The following is a 16852-nucleotide window of genomic DNA, read 5'->3' on the forward strand; positions in this document are numbered from 1 at the left end:
ACACTTAAGTGGAGAGGAATTTGGATGGAAATGCCAGAGAATGAAGGCACAAGGCGTTTGTTTGTGTGTGCACAGGCACGTGGAGCTAAGTTATGGCTCTTCACGCTGTGCTTGTGAGAGCAGAGAGGGATTACACCATCGAAACGGGTCTAAAAGACATTGTGCTGCTAAGTTCCCATGCCTCCAGGTGCTCTGGGAGTAAGCAGTGAGCAGCAGCATTTGCCGTACCGTAAAACAACCCCATAAGGTTTGCCTGTATTCTCCTCCATTTTGGAACCTGTTATTCGCTCCTAAGCGAATATGACAGGTTATTTGAGGATTAACACAGTGTTGTTTTGTTGTGTATCATTAATGTGTTTAAATTGACAGTGCAGTAATTTTACAGCAGGAGCTCATTTCAGGATTGAGTTGTTAGAAGTATAGAAGAGGTGATTTTTAAAACACTGTTTTTCAAGGAAAGAAAGCTATTAAGTGAACAGCCTGACAGCATGGGATGTAGTGAGGTATCACTGAAGGACTGGATGGGGAAAAATGAGATGAGACTGGGGTGTGATGGACGAGGGAGGAAGTAGAGCTGTATGCAAGGATGAGCACAGGCAGCTGATGAGCAAGGGCCAGGAAAGGAGGTTAAATGGGATTTGGTGAGGAATGAGGAGTTCAGCGAAGCTTTTCGGTGACAGAATGATGTGGCCATCATCTGTGTGTGCAGGAGGCATATTGTGGCGTTGTAAATGAGCAGAACGTGCATGGTGATATGCGCTGGGGAGAGCACCAGCTCCAAGGGCAGAGCGAGCTGGGCCCACAGCATCTGCCGGCAGCACGAGCAGACGCCTCTTGGCATCGGAGCAGACCATGGACGAACCCTTTCAGCATCCCCGGACGGGTCCGCATGGCAGCTGGGCGGTGCATCTGCTCTGGCCCGTCCTCCCCGTCCCTCGGTAACCGTGAGTTAGCAGAGCTTTCGCTTTTCCTTTTTGGCTGATTCCTGTGCTCTGCTTGGAGAGATGCAAAGGAGCCGTTTGAAGGGGGAGGACAGAGGCACTGGTTGGGTTCTGCCTTCGGGCAGAACTTGAGTGCGGAGTTGTGAAGAGTTTAACGAGTCCTTCTGCGAGTGCTGCAGCTAATGAAGTTGGATTCCTGCAGATTTGTGTCTCCTGTGCAACCGACTTGGGTGTCGAGGAAGGTGTGAGCTCCGATTTAAGCTTTTCCTGTGGCTGGAGCGTTTCTAAGGGCTTTCTCTCATGTGAATTCTTTGACGCTTTAATAAAGTGTGATCTCGCACCGAAGCCTTTCCCCCAGTTCAGGGTATTTATCAGGTTTCTCTCCTCTCTATGGCTGCCTGTTTTCATGGACCTTTTATAGTACCTTCGAGACCCCAAATCCACCATCAGATTCGCTTCAAATTGGCCAGTGGGTTCAAAGGTTTTTGGGCAGGAGCTTGAATTGCACAGGGTGTGATTGCATAAGCTTTGTTCCTGTAGGAAAACAGTAAAATTATGTACCATATTAGAATTAAGATTAACTTCTATTAAGAGATTAAAATACGGTTGTTAAACACTGGAGTGTAACTCCCAGACTGTGGTTCAGAAGACCCGGCGTCACTTCTGGCTCCGTTGCCGTCTGTTGGATGTCTTGGTTGGCCATCTGCCATAGGATGCACACAGCATCTTGAGCCTTCTGGAGCACCAGGCCACCGTTTCCAGGGGTTAGAGTTAAAAAAAAAAATAATAAATTAAAAAGTCTCATCCATGGAGTTGCAGCTTACCCTAAACCAGTGTTTGTTCCTGGGGAGCAAGTCCTGGATGCATCCGAATCATCCATTTGAAGACTAAATTCCCCCAGAGAAAAAAAAAATCTGTGGAATATCAACCCAAAACAATTACAGTAGAAACTACCATTCCCCACTCTTAGTTTTCCCTCAAGCATTTATTTTGTTAACTTTCTCTTAGTTGATTTCTTCCTGCAGTCAGAGTGGAAAAAGCAAGTTATTTAATAGAGAGAAGTTTATCCGTTTAGCTCTTCCTCCTGGGTAAATCCTCAGAGATGGATTTGTGTTGCCAGAAGGAATAGAGGGTGTGCTTGGCATATTGCAAGTCTCTGTTCACGTACATCATCAGCTTCCTGATTATAATTATGTTCATTTAAAAAATGCCCAGAGCTTAATGCATTAATATCTTTATTTCATTAAATACATTAAAGAGGAGATATTTGTTACCTAATAACGTATTTTGATAGAAAAAACCCAAGCCTCTTAGAATACTCTGTTCACTTCTTGGTGATTTTATTTTTCTTCTGCAGAGAAACAAATGCCTTTTGAAACGTGGTAGAAGCAAAGGTGTCTGATCCTAATACTTTTATTTTAGTCTTTGTGGAAAACAGGTCTGCCAGACCCTGTCCTTTGGAGACATTAAAACCAATCAGAACAGAATTTCTGGTACAAATATTGTCTTATTTAATCAAATCTATCAAGTTTTATGATGTCATGAGTGCAGCATAAACCTGATTAACTTCTTCAATAGACTCTCAAGACAGCTGATTAAATAAGATGTATGACTTATTTAGGGAGTGTATACAACTGTTTTCTGATTTCAGTGATACTAAATGGGGATTTTTTTTAGGGGGAGGAGTTGTTACACATTCATCTGTCCAGATCCCTCCCCTCACCTGACAGAAGATGGTGTTGGCTGTGTGAGTGCAAGAATCTGATGCTTTCAGTGATAGAAAAATCTGTTCTTATTAGCACAGCATACACGCTTTGTTCAGTTTGTATCACACAGGACGATTTAAAACTATTCCAAATAATGAACCCTTGATCAAAGGAAGTATGGTCAGCAGGGCGAGGGAGGTGATTCTGCCCCTTTACTCTGCTCTTGTGAGACCCCATCTGGAGTACTGCATCCGCCTCTCGGGCCCCCAATGTAAGAAGGGCATGGAGCTGTATGAGTGGATCCAGAGGAGGCCACAAAGATGATCAGGGGCTGGAGCACCTCCCTTATGGAGACAGGCTGAGAGATTTGGGGCTGTTCAACCTGGAGAAGAGAAGGCTCCGGGGGGACCTTGTTGCTGCCTTCCAGTTCCTGAAGGGGTCCTACGGGAAAGCTGGGAAGTGGTTTTAAGCTGGAAGAGGGGAGATTTAGACTGGATATTAGGAGGAAATTCTTTACTGTGAGGGTGATGAGGCCCTGGCCCAGGTTGCCCAGAGAAGCCGTGGGTGCCCCCTCCCTGGCAGTGCCCAAGGCCAGGTTGGATGGGCATGGAGCAGCCTGGGCTGGTGGAGGTGTGCCTCCCCATGGCAGGGGTTGGACTGGATGAGCTTTAAGGTCCCTTCCAACCTAAACCATTCTGTGATTTTAAGAGGAGACATTTGAGTTATTTCTTTATCTGGTTGGGGCCTTTCTCATTTGGAATAATAGCGTTCATCAAACGGTGTGTTTTCAGCCTGAAAGCTTGCATTTTAGTTACTCAGCTCCATGAGGAGCATTTACTTTGTCATCATCAACCAAGATCCGCCATATGAGACCATCCAACTGTGCGCCAAAAGGGGAGCACCATTTCCCTGTGCCCTGTCACACCTTCTCCAGTTGTTTTTGGTACTGGGGTGCTTTTGCTCTCCCCTTCCTCATCCTGTCCAGTTCACTCAGCAGAAAACTGCTCCACCATTAAATAGGGGTGGTTTTCTGGTGGGTTTGGGACCTGCACAAGCTCACAGAGGAGTCTGAGGAGCAGGAGAGGTGACTTGAACAGGGGAGGGAGGAAAGACATCCTCCTTCAGCTCCGCTTCACATGGGACTTCTCATGGGCTAAATCCATGATGTAAAACTAGAGTGATGCGCTGTGGGTCCAATCCAAACCATTTGGATGCAGCTTGCTTCCCCTGAGCAGGAGAGGAACGTGGGGCCGTGGTAGAGATGGGAAGGGTAATTATTTTTGAGTTTTTATTAATAGAAGAGCCTTTAAAGTGAATTTGCAGGTACCTGTTTGTTTTGCACCAAGGCACAGAAGTCAGCAGTCTGCAGCACTGCCAGGTATTGCAGTCATTTTTCATTTTCATTTTTTGTTTTACCTCAGCAATCAAAGGCGAGCCATGACATTGAGAAACTCCGGTTTACACTTAAACAAACAAAGCCTCTCAGCTTTGCTTGTTTTTGTAGAAAGCTGGACAATTACTCAAGCACAATTTGATAGCTCAAAAAACCAGGACCTAGAACCAAACCAAACTTACTGTTTTAAATCCTCTTGGCTCTGTAGGAGCATTGCATGATGCGGGGAGGTATGGGGTGGGCTGGCCCTGTTCTTTTTATCTAAGATTTTGGGTTTTGGCTTCATGTCCAGAGGTGTGCAGTGCTGAGGTGGGTACGTAGCATGCAGACACCGCGCAGGGATGGTCTTCAGGAGCTGACAGACCTCTCAGCAGCACAGAGAATCCTACAAGTCATCGAAGTTTGTAAGAGTCTGAGGAGCTGTAATCGGTTTGACAAAAGAAGAACCAGGTGTAAACCTAGCGACATACCCACTCTGCATAGCTGCCTGAATTTAAATTAAAAAAAGAAGAGGCAAACAATACTAAAAAGTCTTGTGGGGATGGTCAGGTCTGTTCTGTAAGTGGAATTCACTCTACCACCTTATGTCCTCTAAAAGCTGCATGTGCATATTTCTTCGTATTACGCTGCTTTTTCATTTAAATTGGATTTGCACTTAATTTAAATCAAACATTTTTCTGCTTTTAACATGTATTGTGATTTTAAAGCGGGAATCTGCATAAAGATCTGAGCATACTCTAACCTATTAGCATAATTTAAATGAAAAAAAAAACCTCTTCAGGACAAGTATGTGTGTACCCAGAGAACTGAGAGAAATCTGGACCCAGAGCTGACTTTTTCCCTCAGCAGCTTGAAACAAAGACCTTTTCTCTGCACAGCTTATTCACCTAATTCAGTGGGAATGAAATAGCTTATCGAACTTGAGCAACTTGTTAGGAGCTGAAAAAGGATTTTCTTCTTTGCTGGCCCGGGAGTGCGGAGTTGCGAGTTGTCAGCTGGAAAACGATGGCGGTGTTTGTGGCCATGGAGTGATGGCAGAGCCTCCTCTGAAATCGCTGCGTCGCGCTGGGCGTTCACCAGGTGTTCCTGAAGGCTCTGAGACGGACTAAAGGAAATCCGTGACAAAGTGGGAATTAGGCTGTATCTACAGTGAGAATAACTGTTTTTGTTTAATATTCCACTTTTAAATGAAAACTTTTCAATGAAAACATTTTCCTTATACTAATCACGGTTGGAATATTTCTATGGAATATTTTTATTACAAAGCTGCTGCATGTATTTTAATTGCATCCTAATTTCTGCCCAAATACGAACAGTATATATTGTTAAGAAAAATACATAGTATAGAAAATATCTGACATACGTGATGATCTTGAGCATTTCAGCAGATGTATAATCAATCTTATATCTCCTTAAATACTTATATAGCATTTTATCCCTGTAGTTGGCCTAAAGGAACATAAAACGTAAATACAGTCTTTTGTCACAGAGAAATGTATTTTTGTAGTAACTAACTGGTGACAATCAATCTTTAGCAAAATAACTTAAACCTAAAAATATTAAGGAGGATTAAAATTTATTGTTAAGATCACCATTGGATTAAATCCCAGCTGAAGTACCTGATCATGATCTGTCCTCCCTCTGTTCAGACTTGCACTGTATTTTCCAGTGTAGCTCTGTGGGTATTTTCCTGGGCTTTACCGTCCCGGATGACTCATCCAACTTCAATCTTTTTCTAGTCGCTGTCACAGTATATTTAACAATTGCTGCACAAACAAACTACTGTGGTGGGGGGAATTTAATCCAAAACTTCGGTTTAGTCCTTGTAAAAATCAGTGTGACTTGCCGTGGCTTTGTTGGGTTGCAGGGCTACGCCACTATGGCAAAGCAAGCAATCACGTTGCGTTGGGAGGCTCTTCCTGGCATCACTTATCCCGGCTGCACAGTTTCATTTCCTCCTCTTCACCTGCTCTTTCACAAACAGGCCCTTGGTCTTTTTTTCTCTTGATGGCTGGCTAGTGCAGCTGGTTTGGGTTTTTTTTGAAACTTTACTTTTTTTGTGAACCTTTCACAAATGGTGGCGATTCTCCTGTGAACTTCCTTTAGGAGTTTTCTTTAGATCTTTGGGCTCGTCAGTACAGGCTATGTTTGCTGGTCAAAGAGTCTTTATTATTAAGACCAAAAGTCTCTGTATTTTCTCATCCCGTCCCTCTCTAGATGGAAGAGGTTCAGGCTTTCATTACAGGTTCTTAAACTAAGAACAAATCACTACGAACCACCACAGAGAAATGTCTCATCATCTTGGTTTCCAAAAGGTGTGTCCTCTGTGCTGCCTTTCATAATTACTTATCACTGGGAAAGTTGGCGCTCAGGCCCATAAAAGCCTTCGTTAGGTAACAAACTCTCAGTTTTTGACAAAGGTCTTTAATTAGACTCAGTGCAGGAAGATTGCAAGTTAATGACTGTGCCGGTCGCTTTGTGGGAACATCATTATTTAAAGATGAAACAGCATCAGATCAAGTTACCCTGTATTATTGTCAAGGGAGGAAGAATTTAAATGTTCACAATATTCATTTCTTCATGTTGAGACCAAGCAGAAAAGCAATGGATTAGAGTTCCCCAATATTCTTTGTTTAGTCTCTTCCATCAAATAAAGGAGCAACTTTCAAGTACAAATATAGGATGACAGATCCTGGCAGAGCAATGGCATCGGGAGCAAAGCAGAAAACCTCCTCTTACCGGAAAGAGTAGCTTAGAAAAGAAATTGCTATCCCAATTGGGAGATGGTTTTTTTTTTTTTCTCCAAAGCTGCGTTGTAAAATGGGTCGTTAAGACATCGTCTGTCACAGCAGCTGGGAATGTGATTTTGTGTTTGATTTTGTGTCTGTGCGTCGTGCGTCCTTGCAGATCCCTGGTGCTTGGTGGGCACAGCGAAGGTGATGGCCGCCGTGCAGCAAGCCAGAGGTGCCAGCAAGATTTCACATTTTCTTGAGACTTTGCAGATGGAAATCAGTACTTTCTTGTGTTCTTATGCTGTTAACATATCCTAGCTTCCCGGAGAAGTAGGCAAGCCTCAGCAGAGCTGGAGCACGCCTGCTTTCCTCTTGGGACGCACAGCCTGCGTGGACCTGGCGACTGTGATAACTGAGCCTTATCTCGGGGCTGCCACCGACCGGGCTGGGAAGCGCTGAAGACTGCAGTATTTTGGCCTTAGATGACTTAAACTAAACAGTACAATATTATATACTGCAGTATTGTACAACACAGTATTTCTAATGGGATTTTTCTCAGTTATCTCTTCAATAGCTTAAAGATGGAGTCTACAGCAGCTGTCTTTTGAGGCTACCCCATAATTTAAGGATGTAATTGGTTCAAAATGCCTTCAGTTGGGGCTTTTGTGGGCCCAAACATCAACCATCATATGACACATTTTTACACATAACTGTTGGTATCCTCATAGAAGATTTTATCAAAAGAAAACTGTCATTGTTGCTGTTTGTCCATGTTTAATCAGCTCATGGCAGTACGATGCTCCAACAGCCAGCCTGTTTGTGTGTCTCCAGTTTATCAGTCCCAGGGCAGCAAGTAAAGAAACACATGGGCAGCTTTTGCCAGTCCTTTCCTCCCAAGAAAGAGGAAGAGTTGGGGTGCAAGAGTGCAGGATGGCAGAGATACCCTGAGCTCAGCACCCAGTGACTGATTGCGAGGTGGCAGCACCCAGAGGAGGTCGCTTCTGAGGAAACCCGAGCGCTTGCATGAGGGCTGATGTGTCATTTGAAAGGCAAATGAGTATGGTGTGCACCAGAGAGCAGATTCCCTTCTAATCAGCAATTATTAGCATCAAGATGCTCTGCTTGCCACCCTTCCACTAAATCTCCTTTAGAAAGAATTAAATATCTCAGATAAACATCAGTATTAATAGACTCATCATGTCCTTGTAATCTAATTAAAAAAGCAAAATGTACAGTATTCCTTCCTCGTGTTAATGTGTAGAATGAAGTTTTGGGCCTGAAATAAGGAAAAAAAGTAGTTGGCAAGAGCTCCATTTGTTCGAAATGTTGGCATGAGGTGGTGCAAGCCTTGGAGGTGCTCCCTGATGACACAGGCTGCCGTTACCTTGTTTTTCAGCTGGGGCTAAATGTTGCTTTTCTCTCTGCTCTTGTTTTCGGGTCTGACGATTCCTTGATTGTAGGAAGCAAAAATTAATGAGGACTGTTTCTAAATGTCACCTGCTCACAGGAACAGAATGAAATGGCAGTTGAGGTGGATTGTGGAGACTCTCATTATATCGTCCTTCCTGGATTAGTTAAAAGCTGCTAGCAGGATGTTTTACCTTCCGCTGTGGAAAGGGCGATGTGAGGGACAAGTGGCATTTAAGGAAAGTTTCCTTGTGTGAGCCTCGGCAAGAGGAGCAAACCAGAATGAGAGCTTGGGCTGAAGGGCGCAGTTAAAGAGAAGAAAATTGGAGATCCCAAATGATAGCCTGAATACTTCCCACACAAAATGAAGAGAGAGTCTTCAAGTTAGGGTAAGAATATTGTCTCCAGAGAGTTTAGTGCACGTTTGTGTTTCACTTGAGCTTGGCTGAGTGGTGTTTGTGGGAGCGTGAAAGCCTACACTTGACTGTTCAGATAGAGAAGGCTTTGCCTGTGTGGCACCTTGTGCATGCTTTCTCCCTCATGCACTTAAAAGTGACGTTACAGTATTTTGGCTCACAGCATTTTGGAGATGAAGGAGGGAGAGACAGCCACGGAGCTCTGGTTTTTCCTCCCTTGTATACGACAGACTTGGGCTTGGGCTGAGAGCATTAATTGAAGTGTGCCAAAGAATAATAGAAATTCTGGGGTTTCTTTTTCTCTGAAAATCACTGCTTCACTTGTGGTCAATGACTCCCAAACGGTGTTCGTGAGGCAGAGCGTCACCAGAGGGATGGTGTGGCTGTCCAAGGGAGAGTGCAGGAGGTGCTGGATTTCTGGATCAGAGCTGCCCCGTCCCACCACAGGGATGCTCCCTGCCCACAGCTTTGGAGATTTTTATTTTTTACAAATGAAGTATTTTATTTTTGTATAAATAAAAACCATGTACAGAGCTGTGAGCCCCAGCAGCCCCTGTCCTCTGCCCTCGCCACTCGTGGGTGTTCGTAACGTGACCTCTGGCTCTTCCATTTGGATTTGCCACTTTTGACTACAGCTGCCCTATTTTTTCTCTTGTGTGCTGATCTCCGAGAGAAGAAAAGGAGCGATTTTATGGAATTTAGTGCTCTTCTTCTATTTATCAGTTTAAAGCTTATGAAAACAGACGAGTGCATCGCCTGTGAGATAACGTTTGAAGAACTGTCTGCCTCCTTGGAGCTGAATATAGAGGGCTAGTGGGAAGATTAAAACAATAAGCTTATTATATTATTAGTAGTGGGAGAATTCTAAACCCCATTTGTTCAATTATGGTCCCTTCAATGTGCTTATTTAGGTTCTTGTAAATTGTAATCAGTAAATTAGACGTGCTGCCCTCGCAGCTCCAGGGTTGCCTTTCAAGGGACTTCCTACGTTATTTGTTTTTAATGTTTAGAGCGAAATCAAGAAGGGAATTAGCCATTTGATATGCGAGGTTCGCTCCGTGTGCTGGATGCTGGCTGCATTCTGATGTCTGTCATTACAACATTAAAAACAGGGGTTGTGGTGCTGCAGCTCTGCTGTCTGAGCAGAGGAATCTCCGAAAAGGCTCAGGCTGTAACCACGTCCTGTGCTGCGTGATAAAAATGGTAGCTAAAGCCATTAAAATGAACACAGGCTGATAAATGAGACCATTGTAAAGGCTCCAAAAGCTGGCATATGTTGCTAATAGTTATCTGAGATAGCGCGAGAGGGCTGTAAAATCCTCAGTACCACCTTCTGTGTACAAATATCATCTGTCATCTCTTTTTGTGGTGTTTTTCCTCATTTCTTTCATCTGTGTTTTGCCTTGACAGGTTTAATATTGAGCATGTGGTACTAAAACCGATCACCTAGCTGAGTCATCCAGAGCTTTTTCTTTCCTCTTTTTACCTTTCCTGATGGTCTCTAATTTGCATCACGCAGAGACACCATTTTCAGAAGAAACACCTCTTCCCTTTCAGCTCATTTAACCGGAGATTTCAGCAGGTTTGGGATACAGGCTCCTCAGCCCTCTGCAAGTGCTTTATATATCTTTGTAATTTAATGAGCCTTTTGCCTGCCTGAGAAATGGTGTCTGCTTTTTCCGTGCAGATAAACTGTGTATTTGTTGCAGTACTACATCATGCAAACTCCAATATCCTGACCGTATTGTCCCCATTTATTTCTTTTATCTCTCTGTTTAATATAATAGGAGTAGCGGCTGAAGCAGGGAAACATATGCAGCAGCATAATAGTCTATTGTTTGAAAGCAGTTGTCTTCCATTTCCAGGCTTTCTCTTTGAAATAGAATTGTCTGCTAATATAACTGGGAAATATTATGGCAGGAGGGATCACTAAAACTTGTGCTTTTAGTCCACATCACATCTGTGTAGTATTTTTCAAAGAAACCGGTTGCAACCTTAGCTGCTGAGATCGGTTTGCAGAAGTTGTGATAGGCACATTGCCACCGAGCGGGGAAACAACTCCACGTAGTGCCAAAACAAGACGCGCCAGGTCCCGTGTGTAATGCAGCAACAACAGAATTACAATTGCCTTGTGTAAAGTATCTGGTAATGAAGGCAGATAATGGAATTCTTTGCAAAAGCAGATGCTAACTGGCTCCCCAGTGCTAGGCAGGGAACTGAAAAGAGACACCAGCCGGAGGGGAGAAAAAACAGCTGAAAAAGGCATTAAAAAGAAGATGCCTTAGATGCACGTTTGTTTAAGCAGTAAATACTTGTTTAAAATAATCTTATGAGATCCTTATTAAGAGGCAAACTGAGAATATGATTACAGTGCTGTGGAAAGTCAGCTGGGTGCACGAAGGGTGTCTGTGGCCAGATTGGCTGAGGAGCGCCAGGGAGCCGCTGGGAAAAGCAGCGTTATTCACTGCCAGGCTGGATGGTGAGGATGGTTCCTGGACGTGTTTAATTGCAAGAGGTGGGGCTTGCAACAGCCAGAACCTTCTGGTGTGCAGGGAGAGCTGGTTTTAGAAGCAGGGGTGTCCCTGTATGCGTGAACATGCACACACACGCATCTTCAGCAGCACCGAACATTGGTGCCCTCCTGCCAGGCTGGAAGTGATGCTCGGCACAGAGCATCTTCACTGGCTCCTCTGTACCCTCCCACTGTGTTAACACTCCACTCACCTCAGCCATTTCAAATAGCTGCTCCATAAATGATTGGGATAATTTAATATAGTCCACACGGAGGTTTCCTTCTGTATTAGATATTGATTTTCTTCAAAAAAACATGCAGCATGGAAAACCCTTTAAAAAACCCCAAAAGCCTCTTAACAAAAAGCGTCTTGGTGACCGCTGGAGTTGGTATCTGTTTTTTGCTAGATAAACTTTTCTTTATCCAAAGAATTGTTCCCTCCGTGGGAGGCAATTTAGAACCAAAACTCTGGGCTGGGCATCGGCTCAGCAGCTCTCCAATCCTTGCCCAATACAAGCAGAGCATGCACTTTAGCGGGGCTCTGTCTCATCCCAGCAGTTGCCCTAACTACTCATTTTTGGAGGACTAAAACTTACTTTTAGTTTCAGCCCAACATGGAAGGGGAATATATGTGCACTTCTGAACAAATAACACTTTACACACGTGAGAAAACTCATTTGGGGAATTTTGAGGAGTGTTAGTGACAAGCAAGAAATGAGTTTTGAAGCAGTCTCTGAAGATACGCAGCTTCATCTGTCCGAAATTTAAGTGTCTGTGTTCTCCTTGCCCCTTGCCCCTTCTGTGTATCCGAATACAAGTTGCTAAAAACACGCGTTAGTTGTGCGCTTTGCTCTGAGCCAGTGGAGGTGAGATGTGTTGGCCATGTAAACTGAGCAATAGAAGGAACTGCAGCAGAGCAATGATGAGTCAACAGTGTCCCTCCAGAGCACCCGTTCTTTGCTTTATCCACACAACTGCAATCAGTAAGAAATCCCTTGTCTGCTGATGACCTGCTTGTAATATTCTTACAGCTGGGATACTCACTGCATGGTATTGAGTCGTTTGTCTAATTGTGGTGGCCAGAAAACATCTTTGTGCCTTTCAGGTGTGGACTTTGCTTAATGGGAACAGAACATTAAACCTGGGCGGTGTATAACACGTGTGGCTGCCTATGTGCTTGTATCTGCTGTGCTGTCAGCAGCAGCATTTTCGAGACCTTTCCTCACTTGCTGTTTTTTGGCAGGAGGTACCCTGCATGCTAACCAGAAGAAAAAACACTTTCCAAATTCAAGTAGCAAATCACGTCTCTGATTACATTTTTGACCCCATTAGTTAAGAAATATATTAAGGGACTCTGCAGCTACTTGGATTACCATTTAATGCAGTTATGTGAGTTTTTGGCATATGCTAGCAAGTGAGGTTCCTGATTTTTTACGATATTCTGATTTGGTGCGGGCCTCTGTAGGGCTTTACAGCTTCCCAGGGCTAACATCTCACCCTTAATACACACCCCCCGGTTTTTAGGGGATTCTGAGCATGGCAGGAAAATGCCAGCCTGTAAATACAGCGAGGGGTGAGCTGGTTCTTGCCCGTGCTGCTCTGAGTGTGGTTAATGCTCTGGGGTGCTCCCCCTGTCCCAGCCGTCTGTGCCGGAGCACGAGGGGCTGCTGCTGCCTCTCAAATTGCTGAAGAAGGACCCTCGGAGAGGAGAGGCACCAGGTTGGACCCAAATCTGGGTAAATTGACCTGGCATCCTGCACAGGGGCTTGGGAAGGAACACCTCTACTTTATCATCTGTCTTCTCAGCAGTTTTTATTCACTTTTAGCTGCTTCCCTCTCATCTTCCCTAGCTCTTTCCCCTCTTCCTTGTTGTCATGGGAACATTCACTACAGTGGTTAAATCATACGGTTACAATACGCTTCCCCAGTAGAATGGTAATAGCTAATATTGATCTAGCTACCGCTGCTGACTCAGGGATACAGCTGAACATACAATATCTCTTATTTCTCCTCTCAATGCATAATGCAGCAGTTTCTTTCCCCTTGGGCTCCGTATTAAAGGTGACATCCAGCCGCAGCAAAATACTTTGACTTGCTTTTATTAACGTGTGTGGGCCAGCTGAAGCATTGGATGTGTTAGGAAGCTGGCTTTAAAATCTGCAAAGGGCAATCAGGGAAATAAATCAGCCTTGCTGCCATTGGCCCTCGCAAGCAATAGTTACAGATGTTTGCGTGGCAGTGGTGAAATGACATTCAGATTGAACTGTCGGCATCCGCAGACACGCGATGTGCTCCAAATGACTTCATAAGTGTATTGCACTCTGTCACAGGAATGGTTGAAATGTACATAAAAGACAAATAACCACCTTAATATCGAGTGAGGCTGCATTTAAAAACGTAATCAATCATATGCATTGTCACTGACATCTGCTTTGAGTAATCACCCGCACAGCGGCACATAACGTGAAGCGGAGCATGGTGAGCGTGTTCCTGAGTCACCAGAAGGAAGCAGAAGTGAAAGATTCCAACTCGAGATGAGGGTTTGCGGTGTATTTGCAACGTAAGCGTTTCAGTTCCCCACAGTGGTTAATTAACTGGCTCTAACTTTATGAGGGTTTCCTGAAATGGATAGTTTTTGTAAGGTAAGGTTGCTGTGCCTCTGAAATTCTCTTGTTTACCCTCCTTTCAAAAAACTTTTGGTTTAGAACCAGCCTGTTGTACAAATAATTAAAATAGCACAATTTTAATGGGAACATTATTTGCTGCTGATGCTGCATCTTGCTGTGCAAGTGATACGGGCACAGCAAATGGTGGTCTAGAGTTCGTGCTGGAAAGACTTCCCTTAACAAAGACCAAATGCTGAGAAACCATCAATTTCTAGCGTATTTGTTTGTGTTCTTGAACAACCGTATGGAAGTTACTTCATGTTATAACTCATTCTCCGTTTGATCCTTCTAGAAAAAATCAGACAAAGATATGCAGATTTACCAGGAGAGCTGCAGATTATTGAGCTGGAGAAGGACAAAAATGGACTGGGACTGAGTCTGGCTGGCAACAAGGACCGCTCTCGTATGAGCATCTTTGTGGTTGGTATCAACCCAGATGGACCTGCAGGTCGAGATGGAAGGATGCATATTGGCGATGAGCTTCTCGAGGTAAGCGTTTCCTTTAACTACTACGCAGGGTTCATATGGAGAGAGGGAGAGGCATATGTGAAGCCATCATCTGAACCTTAAATAAAGCCCTGCAAATGGAATTAGGTGGCTGAGGCAAGGAGCTGCACTGATTTATGCCAACTGAGAACGTGGCCTTTGGCAGGTGAATGTGTTTTCAGCGAAACAGAAATCATTGGCCTGTGAAAACTAATGTCTTGTCAGAGAAGTCTGTGCGCTCAACATGTTCACAGGCTACGCGCAGGGAGGGGCTGTTGAAAGGCAGGAAGGGGACAGTAAATCTATCCTCGTGGTGCATATGTGATTTCACAGGGAAATTCACACCTCACATTAAAAAAAACAAACCGCCCTCTGAGTTACCGTATGTGTTTTTACAGATGACAGGGATATCCCCCATCCTGAAAATAAAATTTCGTGTTGTAATCTGTTTTGATCTGTTGGAACTTAAAATACTTATTTTCTGGAGTCGTGTCTGGCACAAGTTCACCCATGAGGCAAGAGAACTGGCTAGCAAGCAGAGTATTTTGTCTCCACTTTTTCTCCTTGCTTCACCTTCGGATAGAAACGGCAGATTTTCCTACACTTCACCTGGTTTTTGGTTGTTGCAAAATGACACTTTGCTGCAGCACCTGCAGTGGTTCCGCACATCGTGATTGCTTGGGTGGTTTAAAAAAATCAGCTGTCCCTGGGGATTTTTCCTTTAAAGGGAAATTCTGTCACTGGAGAGTGATTTTCTGATCTTTCAGGAGCTCTCTGTGCCATCAGAGAAACACCTGTTTTCTCACATTGTTTGACTTGAGAAGCACTCAGAATTGTCTAAGCATTTGTCACTACCTAACAGTTCTGTAATTATGGGTTTTCAATACACATACTACCAGAAAGACTCATTTTGCCATAATAATACCATCTGAAGTTTATAATTTTCTTTTTAAGTGTGATAAATGCTATGAAGGTCTATACCATATTGTAGTAGGGCAGGAAAATTACTTTCTCCTTCAAATCTATGTTCTTCCTGTCCCTGGCACCAAATTCTAATAGTAAAACAATTAAAATTGTCAATTTTTCATAGAATCATGGAATAGTTTGGGTTGGAAGGGACCTCATTATGTAGTTTTTGGTGTATACCAGTTGAAAGGACACATGGTAGTGTTTTCTTCTCTGCATATCAACCAGGTAGAGCCTTTTGTGTCAATACTTCTTCACAAGTAAGGACCCACCAAAGTTTTCTTACCTCATGAGTTATGCCTTGCAGTGTTTGTTTGCTCTAATGATAAGTATTGCGAGCAGTACTTGAAAGATGCACCATCTGTGATTAATCACATCCGTCTCAAGGCTCGGGATTTACATGCAGGAGTCATGTTATAAGTAACATTTTTCCAAAGTGTTGGTGTTGCCCTAATTCCTCTCTCTGTCAAGTTAGAGATAAAATGTTGTTTTTCCTATAGTGAAAGAAAAGTGATGTTCACCATCTCAAAAATGCCAAATTTCAAATAAACTGAAGTTCTAATTGACTTCAGTAACTGCCCCTCTTGTTTACCTTTGCAATCAAGTTCAAGGGGTGTCACTATGGGCAGAAGTGTGGTTCCTTCTGTGATAGGATGTGGTGATCTCATTGGGGTCCCCAGTGCGTATGTATCTGGTGTCAAAACATCCTCTGCTACAGAGGAGTGGGTTGTGCAGTAGTCATGTACAGACATCTCGTGGTCAGTTATTCACAGCTCTGGTTTTTTGTCCTCTAAAAGCATTTCAGGGTTATGCAGGTAGCATTGAAATGGAACTAAGGGGCCATTTATAGATGGTTTTTTTCAGTAATGCTCAGGTTCAGTGACTATTTCAGTAACCATTAGGAATCCTTGTACTCAGCAAGTATTTGGGTCACCAAGTCAGGAATATAACACAATGTTTGGGCCTAGAAGGGACCCTTGGAGGTCATCTGCTCCGACCCCCCTTGCTCAAGCAGGGCCACCTCAAACCAGTTGCCCAGGACTGTGTCCAGATGGCCTTTGAATAGTACGATTTCATGCTACTTTGCCAGTGATGCAGAGGTCAGGGTGCTCAACTGGCTTTACTTGCAGTGTCTTTTACATCTAAACAGTTAAAGTTTTGAGTATTAATGACAAACTGAAGTGCTCAAAAGACATAAAATGAAAGGCTGTGAGTATGGTTGTCGGTCACAGAAGCATTTTATGTCTCCCATGGCATCCTTCCCTCATTCAGAGACCTTGGATGAACAATCCTTACTGAGGCAGCTACCTAACTTCTCTTCCGTTGGGTAGTACTTCACTGCGTGTAGGTATTAAATTGCTGCTGCAGACTGAGCTGCTGGCCATTGCCCACTGGTCAGATATTTGATACAGGGGAAAAAAAAGCTGTTGGACTTTGCTACCACTTCGTTCATAAACATTTGAGGTCATTCATTCTCATCTGTTCGTCAGCAAATAGGCCACACTCAACCCTCATCTGACTACACGTTTTAAGTATATTTGCATATTTGATTACACATCAGTTTTGGATCCTACAGCGTATTGGCAAGAGATGGGATTCACATCTTAGGAAGCTTCTAGCATTCCTG

General features: G+C 43.8%; 1 protein-coding gene across 1 annotated transcript in view; it reads left to right on the top strand.

The window, feature by feature from the left end:
- LOC104541072 (inaD-like protein) overlaps positions 1-16852 on the top strand; it is a gene marked incomplete at its 5' end in the record, with an annotated part of 93837 nt that overhangs the window by 23483 nt on the left and 53502 nt on the right. The window contains 1 exon segment of the mRNA XM_010185038.1: positions 14066-14262. Coding sequence (XP_010183340.1) covers positions 14066-14262 — 197 coding nt within the window.

Source organism: Mesitornis unicolor, unplaced genomic scaffold (assembly GCF_000695765.1).
Source record: "Mesitornis unicolor isolate BGI_N332 unplaced genomic scaffold, ASM69576v1 scaffold6985, whole genome shotgun sequence".
Lineage (NCBI taxonomy): Eukaryota > Metazoa > Chordata > Aves > Mesitornithiformes > Mesitornithidae > Mesitornis > Mesitornis unicolor.